General features: G+C 40.5%; 1 protein-coding gene across 1 annotated transcript; it reads right to left on the bottom strand.

The window, feature by feature from the left end:
* Window positions 1–7,447: 7,447 nt before the first annotated feature.
* lpcat2 (lysophosphatidylcholine acyltransferase 2) lies at window positions 7,448–16,195 on the bottom strand. Its single transcript, XM_079339583.1, has 14 exons — window positions 15,884–16,195; window positions 15,218–15,360; window positions 13,511–13,728; window positions 12,885–12,997; window positions 12,485–12,545; window positions 12,322–12,380; window positions 11,909–11,943; window positions 11,644–11,698; window positions 11,237–11,319; window positions 10,687–10,812; window positions 10,440–10,593; window positions 9,745–9,843; window positions 8,826–8,967; window positions 7,448–8,723 (listed from the first exon to the last, which is right to left on the bottom strand). The coding sequence occupies exons 1-14, from the start codon at window positions 15,992–15,994 to the stop codon at window positions 8,545–8,547; spliced, it is 1,578 nt and encodes a 525-aa protein (XP_079195709.1). The 5' UTR covers window positions 15,995–16,195; the 3' UTR covers window positions 7,448–8,544.
* Between the last annotated feature and the right edge of the window lie 301 nt (window positions 16,196–16,496).

Below are 16,496 nucleotides of genomic sequence, written 5' to 3'. Positions count from 1 at the left end.
TAAAATTTGATGAGGAGAAATAATTTCGACTGGACCTGAATCCTTACCCTTATTTTATTTTATTTTTTTTACCACTAGAGACTTAGAGGAGGGCTTGAGGCAAAACGATATCACTCTTCACCTTTTACCTTGATCATCCTGGCTCCCAGAGTACAGTTTGAGAGACCTCCCTTGCCTTTCTTAATGTTTGGGCTCTAACCTGGGGGACCTCAGCCTTAGAGTCTAATGAAACAAGACACAGCCTCTCAGCAGTCACATTATGAGCCTCTGAGTATAACCCATGCATTTGGTTAAGGTCACAACAAATAATGTTCCAGTCTGTCCATTTACTAACTTTTTGCAAACATGCATTGCATTACATAATACACTGTAGTCATTCAAACTAGCAATCGACCCGACTGACGCATACATAAACACACTGCATCATAACCTTTCACCTACCTTCTATGAGTATTTATGTGACCTCATGGTTTCAGGCTCTGTAAAGCCTACTAACTCTGCCATAAGTGTCAACCATACATCACAACAAAGTGCCTTCATGACGTGTTTTACTTTTCTTTTCTTTTTTATTAGGTGATGCAGAACAATACAAGACTATTAATGGGACAAGACAAGAGCCATAGTATGTAGGACAGGGTAGACGTGACAATACAATGCAAAGCATAGACAAAGACAAGACAGCAAGCAGGAAGTTCTGTTTAGCAACTTTGTTTGTTGAGGGTGTTGAAGTTTCCTGTTTGTTTGTGTTTGTATTCATGTGTTTGCGGGTTTGTGTGTGTCTGTTTGTGGTAGTAAATACCCTGGGTTTGAACTGTGTTGTTTGGGAAGTGTTGAGACAAAGATTGGCTCCCAAGATGTCAGAAATTGGTGTGTTTTTATTGTTCATGGATGCTGTAAGTTGATGAGTTTGACAAAGAGGTCCATCCATACTGAGATGTTTAGTTTTTTGTCTGCTTTTCCAGTTGCTTTCTTGGCAACAGTGAGCCCAATGAGTATTGGTTTTTTTTTTGGTTTTTGGGAAGTGTTGCATAGTGATATAGAGAGTAGATCCCAACAGTTCAGTATTGAATACAACTGTTAGGCTATAGAAATTAGGATTTTTGAAGGAGTTATGACGTTTAATTGAAGTGCTGATAAATGGTAGGGTTGATATGGGTATGTTTTTGCATCATTCCTGTCCTATGTCTTGCCATGGGTGGGATTGTTCTGTGGCGTGTATCCATTTGGTTAGGATTTGTCACTCAGGAAGTAGTTAGTAGTTGTTCCTCTGATATTTTTGGTGTTCAAAGTGTGGTCAGTTTTATTCTAGGTTTTTTGTATTTTCCAGTAAAATGTTTGAGTTTAAGGAACTGAACCATGTCGGGTTGGACGTGCTGAGATCATAGAGTATAGAGTAGTCATGTTTGTCTTCCAAAAGTCATTATTTCTTCCTATGAGTGGTATGGTAGATTCATCCATCATTTTGTGTCATCTTCTATACTTTTGATAAGTGGATTGAAATTCCAGTGTATATCTCTGACAGTTTGGGGGAGATGTTGATAGTATCTTATAGTATCAGTAGTGGTAGGGCTGCTGGGTTCCACCTCTTTACAGAGATTGGAAGCAGTGTCCATTTGTTTCTAGTTTATAGATTAATTAGAGATTTTGGAGTAATTTCAAAGATTGATTATTGATTTATTTCTTGTAGTGAAATTTGTAGATTTTGTTGGTAGAGTATGAGGTCATCAGCATATAAACTTATCTTGTTGGTTATATTGGGTGATTGTATACCTTTTAAACAATTATTCGTGCGGACTGCTGCAACAAGTGGTTTCATGTATATTGCAAATGGAGAGGAAGAGCGTGGGTATCACTGTCTTGTTCCTCTGTGAAGTGTGAAGCTTGATGACGTTAGTGACTGTTGCTTTTGATGAGTTTTTTAGTATTTTGACCCAAGTGATAAGTGACTTTCCTAATCCAAATTTATAAAGAGTGGTGAATAAAAATGTCAACTTTTCACGGTCAAATGCTTTTTCGGCATCTAAAGTAGCTATTACTGTTTCTTCTGGGGTCTGTGTTGCTTGGTGAATTATGTTGAATAGCCTGTGTGTTATTGTTTGCGTGTCTACCTTTAATAAAAACCTGTTTGATCAATGTGGATTATGGATGTAGTGACCATTTCAATTTTTGTGGATAGTGCTTTGCTCACTAGTTTTATCTCTGTATTGATGATAACTGGAGGTAATGGTTGCATCTTTATATGGTTTCAATATTGCTGAGATGTTGGTGGTGTTCAAATGTGAATCCATTTTTCTGGGATGTATTAGTTCTTCTGTCATTCTGACGAATAGTGAAATGTGTGATCAGAAATACTTTTAAAACTCAGCAGGGAAGCCATCTGGTCGTGGTGTTTTGTTAGGGGGATTTAACTTTTGTGCTGAATAGAATTCTTCTTTTGTGAAAGGTTTATCTCATGCTTCAGCTTGAGTTTTTAAGTTTAGTATGTCTACTTTATCAAGGAATGTATGTACTACTTATGAATTGGGTTCTGTATCTGATCTGTACAGCTGTTGATAAACGTTTTTGAAGGTCAGCTTTCACTAAGGTGAAATTAGTGTTTTTGATGGACATGTTTAAGATAATGAATCATCTGTCTGGCTCAATGATGGTGGAGGAATTAGTTAGTAATATTTTCTTGTGGATTCAAAATTCAAATGCTTTGGCGATGCACCTCTTTGTCTTGAATTATTAGAAGAAAATTTGGTGAATTTCAGCAAAGGTTGGTAGATTTTGTCAGGTAAGCAAACATGCAGAAGGCATAAATCTGGTTTTAATTTATTTAAAGGTTGTAATACTTCAATCCATTTGGCTTGGAAGCCAATCCCACGGATGTTTCAGTTTAGAAATTTAAGTGGAGCCATGACTTAAATTTGTGGTAAGAATGTTGAGGGTTACTGTGTGTGTGTGTGTGTGTGTGTGTGTGTGTGTGTGTGTGTGTGTGTGTGTGAGACTGGGTGAGAGTGTGTGTGTGAGAGAGAGAGAGAGACTGGGTGAGAGTGTGTGTGTGTGAGAGAGAGAGAGACTGGGTGAGAGTGTGTGTGTGAGAGAGAGAGAGAGACTGGGTGAGAGAGTGTGTGTGTGAGAGAGAGAGAGAGAGACTGGGTGAGAGTGTGTGTGTGTGAGAGAGAGAGAGACTGGGTGAGAGTGTGTGTGTGAGAGAGAGAGAGAGACTGGGTGAGAGAGTGTGTGTGTGAGAGAGAGAGAGAGACTGGGTGAGAGGGTGTGTGTGTGTGAGAGAGAGAGTGAGTGAAAGTGTGTGTGTTCTGCTGACATGATGTGTTTTACAACATACCATTACTTTTATTATTTAAGTGCAAATTAGTCTTCTTTAACAAGTACACTGGGATTTCATTAGTAAAGCCACATTTTGACAGAAGTACCTTTCAAATAATTATGTGCATTTCTTGTTTTGTAATTTGTAATTCCACTTAAAGCAGCAGGCCATCAGCCACATTAAGGCCTGCTCATGGTATGAGCTGTGAGTGGAGTTTGTTTTGTTCGAGCATTCATTAAAACTCTGAGCTTTAAAACTCTCCCAGCCCTTCAAAAAGAGGAGTGTCTTTAAGCTGTGAACTCTGGGCTTTACAAGTGTATGCAAAGATTTAAGCACCCCAGCAATGTTAAGTCTTATTCCTTACATGTTGTATACATTCAGTAAGAGAAATTAAAAAGCACTTCATAGGAAACTTAAAGCTTTTCACTGCACATCTGGAGAACTGTGTATATCCAACAGCATAAGGTGCAGTAAAAATAAACTCCTCTGTAGAACCTCACCTCCTACACTGTAAGTATGTGATCCCATTGTCCTGCAAAAGCTTAAAATAAAAATTCTGTTATTGTGGCAGTCACCTTTATCTATCAAAGACTTTATCTTTTTGTGGGTCACACCCTTTTGGTCCCAGAGCAACGAGTGAATAAGGAACACAATAAGTGGAACACACAAGGGGAGTTTGAATGGTGGATAAAATTAGGGGGCACAAAAAAGGGAGGCTTGGCAGCAGGAGGATTGACATGAGTTCTGTTTGAACTGTAAGAATGCTTAAAATTGTTTTTTGTATTTTTTTTAAAAAGTGTGGTGGCTTTTTCCATCTAAAATCCATTTTGTCTAACATAAGGGTTGCATAAGATGTGAAGCTGCAAAAATATAAACGCATCCCTTTGTGTCAAGATTTAAAACAAAGAAAACGTAAGTCACAGTATAGTATGTTCTATTGTCTCCTGTTATGTTGAGGAATGAGTTTAATTTAGTTTAGTTTAGGAGTATAAACAATCCCACACCTTTTTTGGACAGTCCCACGGACAAAAGTCCTCTATCACAATCTTACTCTGACCCATCCTTTAATGTTACTTGGACACCAAATCCAAATAAGCATCTGGAACTAAATCAAACACAATAACTGAAACCGCCAAAATACTGAAGAAGGAAACAAACCTGTGGTGCAGATACTGATGTCGGACCAAAGATGGTTTATTGGGTTCCCTAAAACCTTGCCCTAACCCGGACCTTGACTGTTCCTATAAACCATCACACAGGAAATGAAGAACAATCCCTTTCCTGAGAGAATAATAGCAGAGAAAAAATCAACAAGGTGTCATCTGGTGCGATAAGGAAACATAACAATGAGGTTTGGAGGAACTCCCTGTGGAGCTGGAGGAGACAGCTTGCCAGGCCTGAGCCTTCAGGAGTCAAAGGTGGTGCAAGACATGTCCGTCTGTTCATGTGTGATCATGAATGTGTAAAAGAGCTGCACTGCAAACATTTATTTCATAGTAAAGTTACTTGTTTTTTTTTTCAGCACAACAGAAAAATTGTAGATCATTCAAATAAATCTTTTGGCAAATTAACAGCGAATTTTTTGAACAAAGCGTAGGAATCAGATCTTGGTTGGTATAGTGGCATGAAAAAATGTGAAATCTTTAAACACTATTTAAAGTTCACTGCCAGTGGGAGAAAAAAAAAAGAAGATGACTTAAAAGCTGGTTTGGAATCTAAGAAGTCATTCTCTCCACTCCACCTCCACCCTCATAGAAAACGAACCACTGTGGGATCAAGACACACAGGCGAAAGACACCCCAGGAAGAGAATACGGTTATCAACGAGCTAATGCATCGAGCATGCAAGTACGATTGACGAAAAAACACAACAACATGCGTCCCGTTACTACTATAAACTAAAGAATTTCTCTGGCTTTGATAACTGTTGGAAATATTTGAGTGAATATAATTACTCAACAAATATGTATAAAAAACATGGGTTTAGTGTCAGCTTTGGCATATTGTATCTCCTACTGTCAAAGAACTTAAAACAGTAAAATGTTAAATCTGAAAAATAGATGGAAGACCTTAGTATCTTGTGTTTGAATGCATTGGTCAATGTAAGCATCAGATGCATGTACAGTATGTTACGTAATACTACCCGGATTTGAATCCAGACCGCTCTAAATGCTTGAGGTCATACGTTTGTTCGTCATTCAGGACAAAGGAAGGTCACTATAGTATATATACACCCAGGTATCCTGTTGTTAAGAGCAGGGAGCTCTATCTATAGAGGCATCTGGGCAGAATAGCATTTAATACTTCCTCTTGCATAACATTTATGAAAAGAAACACAATTACCATCCACTTCTCTTGAGTGATTGCACTGACAATCATTATTTTTTGTGTGCATGCAGGTGAAGCTTGCTTGTAAAGTCAAGTCTGTATAGGCAAGATTTTAAAAACTTGGGATCATTTCTTTTAGCATTGTCAAGGAAATGTCCTAATGTAAACACGGTTTATCCTCTGAAAGTCAAGCTGTCAAAATGTAGGCTACTAGAGGTGAAATAACCTTTAATGAAAAATTTTAAAACATGGCCAACTTGGGACTGTGCTGGGACTCATCCTGAATTTGCCCACATGGTTAAATGGAGGCAACGAGTAGTGTCACATTAATTGAGCAGTGAGGCCTGTCACTTCTGACCTTTCCTTAAAGTCCTACATGGTGAGTCCCCGATCCGCACAAGGCCTGTGTCCAGCTTGGGTCTACAAACAGAGACTGCTCACTCACTCAGGTCCCAAGGAGACAAAATTCGATTAGCGACACATATCTCCTGCAATCTACAGCGACAGGATCAGCCCGCAGGCAGGCCTGAAATGGATGCAATATACAACAGCCATGCAGACTAAAGAGGGAGGATGGAGGGGTGTGGGACGAGATAGGAAAGTCAGAGCTGCGGGTAGGGAAGGAGTCGCATTGCAAGCACGGAAACAATGTGATTTAATTGATTCCATGCCATCTCATCAATTTTGATTAAAATGAAATGAGCCTCTGTACGTTTGAAAAGGTTAAAACAAATTGAAGGTGGAAATAACAGCTGGTAATCACAGTTTGTCTACGAGCGGGCATTTAATGAAGCGACCCACTCTCAATCATTTATTTCAGCCCCCTCTGTGAACAACGAGCCAGAGATACTGTCTCCGTCAGTGTGCGTGTGAGCTACCTTGGGTTGTGTATTGCTAGTACTTCATGTGACATTTGAACTTCCAGGTCAGAGGGGAATTTGATCCATTCAAAATAGATTTATCTTCAAAGCAACCCCTTCAACCAATAAGCAGACAATCACTTATTTGTAAAGCACTCTTTGATTAATATGGTGACTTTTTGTGTATATGTATTTGACATTGACACAAATAATATTCAGAAAATGTGTAAAAACAAAGAAACATTTACATTGTGAGGATTTTTTTGGGATCTGTATCTTTATTAACACACTCAATAAGTCGGAAAGCCTTGTGTTCTGAATCTTATCATTGAAAACTAGAATCACATAAAAGCTTCACAGTTTTCTGAAGTGAAGAATAATGGAACATATATAGCACGGTAATCATTTTCTTAACAATGTTTTTTGGGCTTTTTAAGGGGGGAAAAAAGCATACGTAATTTTCCTGCTTCCATGAAAGTATTAAGACAACAGAATGTAACTATATGCACACCATCTTTTTTTTTAGTGCTGGTGATCAGATGTGATAAAATGTGAGTTGTTTTCATTTAAATATTCATGTTTCCCTCTGATTAATGTAACTTTCATGTTCAGGGTCACAGTCCTAAAACCTTCAAAGGAAAAATAAAAAAGACACTATCCACCTTAAATTTGGATGTCTGTCTAATCCTTCTCAACGAGAACCTCATGCTTGTGTAGCCCTGGGTTTAATTTAAAGGAAAGGCTACATGAACAAATAATACAAATCAAGCTGGAATGTACACCGAGCCCAAAAAAACCCTCAGTCACACAGTGGAAAAGTAGCAGGTTACTGCTGCCCTCTTGTGGGAGTTTTGAGAATTAGATGTAAACCAATAGTCACATCATTAGATAAAATGTCTTTGAAAGTTGTTAATAATTTACATACTGGTGAATCTAATAACACATGCAAGAGTTAAATTTGTTTTATTTTACAAAGCAAATTTTTGCAGTGTTAACAAAAAAAAAATCACATAATTGCAAAGCACATGCTAAAATAATAACAGCACTGCTAGTTAATCTAAAAGTACACCCCACTGGAATACAATGTTGTGAAGCAGCACTGTTGGCTTTTTGCTCACAAACTGCCCTATTTTCAGTGCTTCGTTTGCTTTAGTAAACTTAAAACTGTGCAGACACTCTGCTGTCTCAGCAACAACGGGCTTCAGTAGAAATGCAAATAGATAACACATGCAAAGCAAACCTCTGGCTAATTATACAGCCGTCTTACAAGGTCTGTGTCCCTGAGCGCTGGGAGAGAAAAAAAAACTAATGTGCAGCGTGTATGCACTTCATGGACATAGTTTCTACACAGAACATCTGTGGGATGCCAGACTGGAAAGATCTTAATAAAGTACACTCTACACTAATTATACAGCAACACAGAAGCACAATGAGTGTTTGCTTATATTTTAAAAGATGCGTGTTTGGCATTTTTTTCAGTCATTTACAAAGAGGAAAAAAAATACACAAAGCTATGTTCATTTCAGTCCAAGCAAGGGTAAGCTCAGGGCAAAGAGAAGGATGGATCTCAGGCAGAAACACGGTGAGGCAGTTTACAATAATGTGAAGAAAGTATTGAAATGCGTCATTATACTGTCACTAACATTAGACATCTAAACATTGCAGGGTTTAAACAGTTAAAACACTGAGCGTGCACGTGAGTTCAGACATATATTAATCATATGATTAGCTTTTCATTTGTTTTTTTTTGTGTGTTGACACGTCAAAATTCACACACACAAAGGATTTAAGGATGAAAGATCTACATGTCTTGTGCAGGAGCTCGGGGAAGATTTCTTTCAAATCTATAAGGCACTAAAATGTAATGGCAGCACTCTAAAAAACCGTCTTTAAAAAAAGGCAAGCACGCGACCTATAACATGGCTCCGCAGTGACAAGAGACTTGATTTTGCTTATATTCATTGGAGGGCTGATAATTGTTTGCATTCCCCCGCTCAGATAAGAGTCCTCTGTCTCTCAGTGAGGTTCACAGTCGTCCTCAATATCAGTCATCTTTTTTGTCAGAGGTGCTGTCTTCCTGATTTTCTTCTGAACTGGCCTGACCGGAAAGCTGGAGATCACCTGGACATGCCTCCTGGATGGCCTGGTATCTCTGAAGCTCAAGATAGGTGGTGAAGAGTTTGGCGTACTCCGGGTGCGTCATGGCAAACGCTTGAAATTCATCTGACAAACACAGAGAAGATCATTCACCAAAGTGGACGCCATAACAGATCAAAAACACCAGAACATCACCTGGCATTTGATGTTTGTTTTCAAAGTGCTCACCGAAGGTAATGAAACCGGAGCCATCAGCATCAATCTCCTTGAAGAGCTTAGCCATGTTGAGATCTGAAACACCCAGAGCTGAGCGCAGCAGGGCAGTAAACTCCTCCCGAGTGATCTTCTCATCCTTGTCCATATCGAACAGCTGCGGAAACAGTCATTTACAGTTCATTTAACAAATGTTTGGATAACTTTTTTTTTTTTTTTTTAAAGATTTATTTTTGGCCTTTTTGCCTTTATTGATAGAGTCAGAGGACAGTGGATAGAGTCGGAAGGGGGGAGAGAGTGGGGAGAGACATGCGGGAAAGAGGCCACAGGCCGGACGCGAACCCGGGCCGCCCGCGCGAGGAGCAAAGCCTCGCAACATGGTACGCGCGCGCACGCTGCCGCTGCGCTATCGGCGCCCCATGTTTGGATAACTTTTTGAAGAGTAAAAAGGAGAACGTGGGTCAAAAAATTGTTAAACAAAGGGGGCAAATCTGTTGACGCTGAATTGAACAAAAATAACGTTTCAGCAACATTAAATAAACGAGAGAACTGTTTGTCTGAAATCACATTTGGCCTTATGGTCGGCAAAATGACTCCACGTTTCCTGAACAGACACACATTGTTACGTTGACATTATCCAAGCCTCTGTGAAGGCTGCCTCTGTTCCTCCTACAGCCCTGTTCCTGTCTGCTGGACTCTACTATCAACTGCAGTCACAGCCACTGGGCTTAGTTTGTGTTTCTTAATGCATCCAGTGTCTTTTTAATGTCATTTTAATATTCATACACAAAAAATAAAAAGTTCATATAAAATAAAAAGGCTGAAATAAATGTTATTTAAGTGGATACCATGTTTAAAACTGCATATTTATATTCAGTATCTTTTTTCAGACCTTTTTAAGAAACACAGTGGCGTCTGAATATTTGAAGCCTACCTTGAAAGCCATTACGAGAACATCTTCAGTGTTAGCTGGGCGGCACAGGATGGTCACACCAATGACGTACTCTCTGAAGTCTATAGTGCCATCTCCATTCTAGATGGGGGGGGGGTCAAAGTGACAGCAATACAAATACTTGAGTTGATAAATGCAGAACCTAATGGTTGATAATATCACCCTTAATGATTTAAGAGGAGTAAACCATATAGACAGCATGGGAAACCTGGACTGCAATATTAAGATGCTTATGTATACAGGGTGTAATTTTCTATGGTACTTTATAAAGCAGAGATTTTCTAATGGAAAAAAAAAACTCTGAATTGAATGTTGGTAGTAGTTTTTCTGTATTTAGTCCACTCCTTCTACTCAAACTTCTGGTTCACATACCAGGCTGAATACATCTTGAGCTGGCCCTATGAAATCCTCTCTTCGAGGTAGAACCATCCATTCATTTGTCAAAAACTGTTTGTAATGCAACTTGGGGCATTTAGTTTAGATAGGCTGGTCAACTTAAATCAAGCTGCCATTATGATAATGAAAAATTCTCCACATTCAATGATAAGAGGGTTTCACATTTGGTTCTCAACTAATACAGTTGTTGAGTTTTCCTACTATGCGAGTCAGAGCCAATCCTTACTGTTCAGTGGTTAAAGTTGTTCTGGTTGTACCATTAGCAAATATTTGTCCCTCACTCTGTCAAACAGTGCAAACAGCTCCTCAAGCGCTGGGCTGACTGATAGCTTCAGGAATCTGGCAAACTCCTCGATGGTGATCCGCCCTCCTTTACATGAGCTGGCCATAGCTGAGAAGCCCTCTAGCTCCTTCCTCATGTTGTCCCAATTCATACTGGGGGAGCAGGATACAACGAGCCACATTTAGCACCTTTTTAATGTCGCTGCCTGGTAATGCTAACACTATTCAGAAGTGAAATGGGCTTACTTGAGTTTTCGGCTTATTTTGGTGAACTCAACCAGACCTGCCTCCATGGGCAGCGTCAGCTCGCCAGCTGAAATCATCAGACGACAGTCCTCGTACGTGTGATCGGTCACTGGCACACCCAAAGCTCTTAAAGCAGACCCAGTGCACAGTTAATGAAGTATGTGTGTAAAGAGATGAAAACAAAACAAAACAGGCCAGGAGGAAATGTAAAGATAAGAGTGCAAAAACAAAACCAGTTGTACAATAAGGCTATTCAAGTGAGTACAACATGCAAAATTACTGGTTGAATTCAAGAAAAAAAAAAAGGCTACACACATCACATAGGTAACAGACAATACACAAAACAGCAGAGAGAAGATGTGAATTACACAGAAAGTTTTGAAACATTTTTGAAACGGGCATATCTTCTCTCTGCCAAATTCAAATTTTATGATGTTCTATAAACATATGTGTCTGTGTGTGACACGTGTACTTCTGCTTCTCATTCGTAGTTTATTGTACTACACGCACTGGAGAATGGCATTAAGAAAGAAGACAGATGAACTCTTACTGGGCCATCGAGTCTCGCACTCTGCTGGCAAACAGGGAGGGGGTTTTCTTCTCCTCTTCTGTGGGGATATGTGGTGGCAAGAACTGTAAAGAAAAAGAAGCAACAATGACGGCTGCAAAGGTTTAACACTTAGTTGTCTCTGCTAAAACGTAATAGCACTGATTAGCTAAAGCAAGCATGTTCTCCGATATGACATGCTGTCTGTCGTTGGATTTCACTTCAAGTTGCACATAAAACAAATCATGACATTCAGATAAAAAGATTCTTAATCGTTTATTCTTCACGTCTCTTTTTTTTCTTTTTTTTTTTTAAACAAGTGCATTGAGCATTATGTATATGAAGAAGCAAATGAAAAGAAGAAACATGTCTCTGCCTTCACAGATGAAGGCTTGGACAAGTTCCTTTACCTCTATCTCTACTGTGGTGTACAGCTGGCTCAGAGTCAAAAGTAGCAGCGTCATCCTACACGCAACACAAGCACAAATGTCAGTTAAATATGTTGCTACAACAGCAGCAACAGTTCTAGGAATATGAAGCAACAACGTTGACTCTTTTATGTTCTAAAGGATGTGTATCGACTTCGAAACAGAAGTAGCAGACACCACTTTCACCAAACCATCATTGAAACATGAGAAACCTTTCAAGAGAAACGACTGAATAGAGGATACTTACGCGCCGAAACCCTGCCAGGTCCAAGACACTGTATCCTGCAAGGGGGGAAAATATTGAACAAGAAAAACATTCTTTATAAGTTACAACTGGCAAGGGAAATGTATAAATCACGTTACGTGATGCAGTTCATCTCATAATTATGAGATCCAGCTTTCTTTTGTGAGGGATTATATTTAATACAGCCTAATTCAATAATGCAAACTTAAAACAAAATGAATCAAAGTTAAACAACATGAGAGGCTTAAAGATGTGCAGATGGGCAGTAACTGATGACTCCATACGTTTCTGCTTTATTAAAGTCATGATTTAATGCTGTAAGTGCACGTTCTCTTCCTCAAATGGATGCATTTTATCTTTGGCTCCGCCTACACATCAACTGTGAGCGGACTAGTCGTGTGCAGTTGCTCACTCACCAGTTTGTTGGGATACCTCATAAGTATAGGCTGCACAGGGACCCCAGGGATAAAGGCCCCTAGAAATGGGAAGCACCAGAATAAAATGTGCCATGTGACACTTTTCTTCAAGCATACCAAAAAGCTGTTGACATCACATGACATCAAATTTGAAATAGCTCACCTTGCTTGAAAGTGATCAGACATGACCGATTTGTACACGTTCCCTCTGGAAATATAAGGACCTGAGGAACAAAGCAAAGGGAATTAAGAGGAAAGAAATGACACGCTGAGTTGTTTCTGTAAGGTAAATGCAGTGTTATGATTCTGATGCAAACAAAGGTGAAAAAACAAGTAATTATATAATCCAACATTTATTTACTCTAATAGTATCTGAATGGTTGCTCTGTCTTTGACATGGTTAACTTAACTTGTAAATACAATTAGTTCATTTGAAACCAAACTAACACCCTGAGCTTTTCTAAGCTGACGAGCGCTGACTTTGATCTGCAACCCGTGCTGATACCAGCAAACTATTGGGTCGTTATTGCCTGGGTTTTGTCGTTGTTGGTGTTGTGACTGACCTGAGGCCAGTGGCCCCCTGACTTGGCTCTGCTGTCAATCTCTTGGATTGTATTCTTCCTGGAATCAGGGTCCTTTCTGGACACCAGCACAGGCTGAAGACAGCGCACAAACCCTACAGAGAGGGAAAACACACACACACACACACACACACACACACACACACACACACACACACACACACACACACACACACACACACACACACACACACACACACACACACACACACACACACACACACACACACACACACACACACACACACATTACCACACAACCCTCAAAAGAGAAGGTACTTTGTTAGTCATATTTCCTTTTGATTACTTCATGCACCACCCTTGGAGTTATTGCTTCGGTTTATTAGTATTAAACAATTGAACAGGGCGAGGCCATTTCATTCAATACAACCAAAGTGACAGGATAATATTATTAAGCAGCAGCTATTAATAAAAGCAGCCCTGTGGTGTCACCATATGACACATAAACAAAATGAGAAACATGTTTCACTGATCTCAGAGTTTTCACAAGTTCACACACACACCGGACACAGAGGAACAGGAAAGCGCCCATTGACACATACTCTAAAGCCTGTACCACACAACCGAGCAAACAGAACGTGTCTTACTGCCAAAGATGGGTGTAGCCAGGTTTTCCACACGAGAGACGGTGGAGGGCAGGCCAGCAACAATGCACACAATCCCGTCAAAAAAAGTGGAGTGCGGGGCCACGGCCAGGATGGGGGCCTCGTTGCTGTTGACCTGCTTGCCCTTAATCACCACTCTGAAACCCATGCAGAAGTAGTAAGCCCTCCCCAAGGCAGCCATCACTCTCCGACACATGAACCTGGAGATAAGCAGAACATTACAGATGATCACATTTACAAGAACTCATTACTACATTAGAAATAATGTATTGTTTCATAAAAGTATTGTTTCATAATGCCATTAGCAATGTACAAACGTGAACTCTGACTACCTTTTAAAGTCTGAACTACGATCAGATACACTTGAGTACAAAGTGGAAATGTTACACAGGAAGAGTTGCACCATTCCCCCCCCCCCCCCCCCCCCCCCCACACACACACACACACACACACACACACATACATACACACACAAAGTTACATGTATGTTTTACAGAGTAACACATGTTCTACTCCCACTTCTTCTTTACAACCTCTCAACACCATTCAAGTACACTCGCCTTTAAGCCCCTGTTGTTAACACAAACTACAAGTAAACAACCTTTGGGCTCAGCTGAGTCAGAGAGAGACAGTGGGAAAGGCACCACAGGTCGGACTTAAACCTGGGCTGCCTGATTGAGTGACAGTAGCCTCTTTCCATGGGGAGGGACCTAACCGCTGGGCCATCAGCGCCCAGGAAAGTTAAGTGTTTCTCTCAATGTAATCTGCTGTACATGCCTTTACTAGGAACAGGGAATCATTTGATTCAACAGTGATCAACTGTGATTCAACATTCCATAACGTCATTTACTGTTAATTATCATTTAAGATGAAGACTAATTCAAACTGTAAAACGTTAACTACTCAGTTATATTGTCCAGTGTCCTCGTTTTAACCACCCTGAGAATATAAGGGCCTGGAAACAGAAAATCAGTAAAGGGGTTGGCCTTGAAATGGCTTAAAAGATAAGCTCCAATTTCCATTACCAGCACCATATATGGTCATGAATATAAGCGCCATGGTCCAATGTAACAGGAATTCTCCTTTTAACTGTGTAGCAGCTGTTAATATCTACACATGTGATATATAAAGGATATGAATCATTGATTATATAAATGCATGGATTATCCGTTCTTTTGCATGATGACCGTTGGCTGATGAAATACTGGTTTGGGAGATTTAAGAGATCACATAATGTTTTCCTTTCTAGATGTCTGCTTATACCATTGACTGTTCCTTTACTGAGAACTGAGCTTAAGTAAGGCTTGTGGTGCAGATATGATCAAGAAAAAGATGATTTAGCCGCAGAGCGTGCTCCTGCACATTTAAGTCATGTCAAGACTTATTATTTTGAGACTGTGCTGCCTGTGCTGTGTTTTACCGCCCGGTTCAAGAAACCAGGAAACGCGTTCTTCTGGTTTTAGAGAAACTAAACTCTGTGTTAGTAAAGTGGTTTTAGTTCAATCTCTGTGTTCCTTCACCAGTGTATACACGTTCTGAATTAGACGGCTCACCTTGTAGTAACAACGTTTTTGTTTTTTCATTATGCTAAAGACATGAAAGCAACATCACTGCTGACTTGCTGTTTCGTTCCTGTTAGTTTCAGATGCAGAGATGCACTGTAGATGCAGGGATAGTGTTTGTATGTACCGTCTCCATCCTCTCATTGGCTCCACAGCTCCTTTCAGAGGATGCTTGAAGGTTATGATGACAGACACTGGCCATGTCACCATGAGAACCAGGGAAATCAGGATGGCACGAATTGGGACCAGGAAGATTCCCAGGAGGACACACTGCAGGGAAAAGTGCACACACACACACACACACACATACACATACACATACACATACACACACACACACACACACACACACACACACACACACACACACACACACACACACACACACACACACACACACACACACACACAGTGAGAATCAGGCCTTTACCATAAAGGGAAGTCTGCTGTCAAACTGCACCCTTTGTGGTTGACGCTCCTCAGAGCGGCAACACAGGCTACACGAGTGTGGAAATACACATCTTTGGGAGGCCTTCTAGAAAAACACACAACGGCTCTCATTGTTGCTGTTGCACATTACGAGGCTTTGCAAGCCGATTGTCAAAGCCTCAGTGCTGGAGATTACGCAGGCCGTGGTAACACAGCAGCAGCCTGTGTGTGTGTGTGCGCGTAATCACATCATCTCAAACACCGCCCGTGTGTGAGCCGTGTGGCCGAAAGCAATGACTGTAAACAACGTAGTTACTCAAAGCAATGCCATTATATGACCACTGTAGCCAAACAGCATACTCACTTTGATAACAGCGGCTTTGGTGAGTTTGGTGTCTTGAACAAACGGGTTGATGACTGCAGGCAGCAGCAGGGATTGTTGCCTCGGCAGGGAGAACACTCGCTGTGGCGGCATTGCAGTCCGGTGACAGAGCAAACAGGGAAATAATTTGGTCGCGCCACAGTTATGTTATCATCTCACTTCCGCAACAGGCACCCTGCTTTCTCATTTCGTTTTTCCCATTTCAGATGATTACCCGAGCAGCCAGGAACTCCAGCGCGAGCTGTTCCGGACTGGCGTTTCAAGCTCCGCCTCCAAACGTGGTCACCGCAGGGTTTCATTCTGACCACTGTGCGCCTTTAAAGCATGCAGAAGGATTCTGCATACTTTGTCTGTGAAACCTTGTTTGCAACATGATATTACATCATTAGATCTATTTGTAATTACTCTGACTGGAGGAGAAGCTGATGTTGTAGTAGGCTGAATGTCGGTGACTATGGGCCTATTTTTTTGGGTGGTTGGGGGGGTGGGGGGTGATTAGGCTGCATCTCAGTCATTTTATCAATTTATGATGAACATAAACCCAAAGATACCTGAAATATAAACAAGTTGAAGATCTGCAAAGATTCAATTTCCA

Source organism: Symphodus melops, assembly GCF_947650265.1.
Source record: "Symphodus melops genome assembly, chromosome: 3".
Classification (NCBI taxonomy): Eukaryota; Metazoa; Chordata; class Actinopteri; order Labriformes; family Labridae; genus Symphodus; species Symphodus melops.
The sequence above is the reverse complement of the archived record's forward strand: the minus strand, read 5'-3'. Positions and strand labels throughout refer to the sequence as shown.